Below are 3354 nucleotides of genomic sequence, written 5' to 3' on the forward strand. Positions count from 1 at the left end.
TCTCTTGAGTGCATGATTTTTATTTTAAATAATTTTTTTAATTTATTTACAGCACACTTACAAAATAATCACTAATAACATTAATAACATGTTATTATGTAGAGAGTTTAACATGTGATAGTCAAAAATTAAAAATTAGTTTCATAGTTGACTTAATTAACGTTTTATGTTCCATTAAAAAGAGAATGTCTACAATGATTATAAATAAAATAATTAGTAATATTCATCATTTTTTATTCATGTATTCATGATTTGAACATTTAATAATTCTCATTTAAAAGTATTTTTAATTATTAATAATACATTACTTTTCATATAATTCTATATAGATTTTTAATATGTTATTAAATTAAAAAACATCAAAGGCACAAAAGTAAATGTAATATTTAATATTATTAATATAATTTTTTTAAAAAAATATATGAGTAAGCATATTTTTCTTATATAATATTATTATTAATTAATTAATTAATTATTATATAGATTCTCCATTTTATAGTATTAAATAATTAATCCATTAAATATTATATATAGTTAACTTTGTAATATAATAAAATATTATATTTTAAACATAATATATTTATTAAATGTGTTATTACTTTTTATACCAATCTACGTATATTCAAATTATATTATTTAAAATAAAATTTAATTTTATTTATTAATAAAATATTTATAAATATATGAATAGACAGATTTTCCTTATATATTATTATTTATAAAGTATAATATGGTATTTGTAAAAGATAGAAATAAAGTATTTTTTTTATATAGTATTTATTTATTAAATACTACATTATTTAACTTTTTTAGTATTATAAATATTTTATTTATTAAATATATAGTTTTTATATTAATTGATTTTGTATGTCTGCAAAGAAAGAACTTTAATATTGTAAGAATTTAAAAGAAATTAAGGACACGACATCTTAATAAATAAATAAATAAAACAAAGGTTAATAAATTTTGCTAATAGATTCCTGAAGGTACATGTACAGTTGTAATATTAACAAATAAATAAGTGTGATTAAATAACATAATAAGTGAGTACATATATCTAAATTTGAATTATATATGTTATTAAACTTAAATGATTGAACAATATATGTTACACATATATCCGTATATTATTGAATAATAATATAAACTATAGTATATAATTAAAACAAAGACACACAAATTCAAATTACAACATCATGAAATACGTAGCTAGTAATTGATTCTCTAATTGGAGTTGCAGTTTATTGTGTTTGCCACATCAATGACAAATCGATATTTAACATCATTGTTTTTCAACCTCTCAAAGGCAGTGTTGACGTAGTCCATAGGAATGACTTCCACATCTGCTGTAATATTATGCTTTGCTGCAAAATCCATCATCTCTTGCATCTCTTCACTCCCACCTCCTGCACTGCCAGCAATCGTCTTTCTCCCTATGTGTCAAAAATCACATTTTCAATGTTACTCATTTGCATTATCCCTTTATAAAAACCATACCAATTGTATGTCATAACTATATATATCTATAGTGGGAGACTCACCCAAAAGCAAAGGCATAGCTAACACCTCAAGAGACAAAGCTGGTGCACCCACCAAAATCAATTTTCCATGTGTTTTCAATAAACCAATAAGTGATTGGATTGAGTGATTAGCTGAAACTGTGTCAATAATGCCATCCATTGTGCCCATGGCATCCTAATAACCAAGCAGAGAAATTCACTAGTCAACAGTTGTCCATCTCATGCATTATTTTGTTTCATCATTATTTGATAAAATAGATTGAAGTGATTGGTCAATTAATTACCTGTAACTGTTGTGGGTCTTGACTAAGCAAGAAAGCATCAGCACCAAGACTTCCCAATGCCTCTACCTTCTTGCTGGGAGATGTACTTATCACAGTGACATGCATACCAAAAGCCTTAGCAAATTTGACAGCCACATGACCGAGGCCTCCCAAGCCCACCACACCCAAGTGCAGTCCAGGCTGAGCAAGCCCAAAATACTTCATTGGACTGTATACTGTGATTCCAGCACATAGCAACGGGGCTGCCCCATCAAGTGGCAGAGATTTTGGGATCAGCACAGCAAAGTTCTGGTCAACTACTAGCTTATCCGAGTACCCACCTTGGGTTATTGTTCCATCATGGTAGTGTGCACTGTAGGTTAATATCATTTTTGGACAATAAACATAGAAGCCTTTGCTGCAATCGGAACATGAACCACACGAACCTACAATACCACCCACGCCCGCTATGTCACCAACACTGAATTTTGTGACTCTGCTACCCACCTTTGTCACTTTACCCACAATCTCATGCCTAATAGGAAGGTAAATCTGTTAGGCCTGGTTTAAACTTCAAATTTAAAATGAAAATCTGTTAGGCATGATCAGTTGATAATAGTTTTATAATAAATAGTATAGAACTTTTATGAGTTTCATAATTTATTGTACATATATATTATATTAGAATTACTTATTTAATTATTTTATCTTTAAAAATAGTTAAGTTGCTCAGGAAAACATATTCAGATGCTAAAGGACATTTGGGTCGAAAGACGACAAAATAAAATAATACCCAGGAACCATTGGATAGATGGAAATTCCAAAGTCGTTCTTCACATTGTGGAGATCCGTGTGGCAAATCCCAGAATATAATATATGAAGGGTGATATCATTGTCACCATTTTCCCTGTTATGTTCAAGAGTATAAGCATTCAGTGCATGCTCTTGAGATGGTTTTATTTTGAAGTTCATGCAATTTGAAGATTAAGATATATATATACCTTCTGGTAAAGTGAAATGGGGAGAGAATTCCCGAAGCATCTCTAGCTGCCCAGCCAATGGTAGCAACTTTTTCGTTTTCTTCTCTTGCTAACACGTTCGACATTAATTTTGTAGTTTGGTAAGTAAAGAGATAAATGAAATGAAGAGCTCTTAAGAATGAGAAGGATGTTGTGATGATGAAAAATCAATTGAGGAGTTGAGGATATATATAGTATTTTTTTTTACATTTTAATATATAATATATGTGTATACAAGATTCCTATATTAAGCAAAACATGCAATCCGTAGCTAATTACTGTATGACGTACGTACGCAGTGATGTAACCAAAAAGAGAAGGATGGGAATTACTGTATAACATACGTACGCAGTGATGTAACCAAAAAGAGAAGGATGGGAATTTTCTTGATTCCGTGAGCAACAAGTCTTGCAAATCAACACTTTATAACATTCAAAGGGACTATAATGATTTTGTTGATTAATGAACCGGTGAAACTTGTCTTTTTTGATTTCCTTTTTGATTTTGGACGAAGATGGCTTCCTCCAATACGAGGTTGTAGTTCAAGTTCAA

The 3354-nt window shown here is 29.2% G+C and overlaps 1 protein-coding gene across 1 annotated transcript; it reads right to left on the reverse strand.

The window, feature by feature from the left end:
• Positions 1 to 1094: 1094 nt before the first annotated feature.
• On the reverse strand, positions 1095 to 2967 carry LOC145949233 (putative mannitol dehydrogenase). Its single transcript, XM_083066850.1, has 5 exons — positions 2785 to 2967; positions 2577 to 2690; positions 1805 to 2318; positions 1542 to 1695; positions 1095 to 1433 (listed from the first exon to the last, which is right to left on the reverse strand). The coding sequence occupies exons 1-5, from the start codon at positions 2886 to 2888 to the stop codon at positions 1225 to 1227; spliced, it is 1095 nt and encodes a 364-aa protein (XP_082922976.1). The 5' UTR covers positions 2889 to 2967; the 3' UTR covers positions 1095 to 1224.
• Between the last annotated feature and the right edge of the window lie 387 nt (positions 2968 to 3354).

This window comes from Cajanus cajan, chromosome 11 (genome assembly GCF_000230855.2).
Source record: "Cajanus cajan strain Asha chromosome 11, NIPB_CcT2T_4, whole genome shotgun sequence".
NCBI classification, from domain to species: domain Eukaryota; kingdom Viridiplantae; phylum Streptophyta; class Magnoliopsida; order Fabales; family Fabaceae; genus Cajanus; species Cajanus cajan.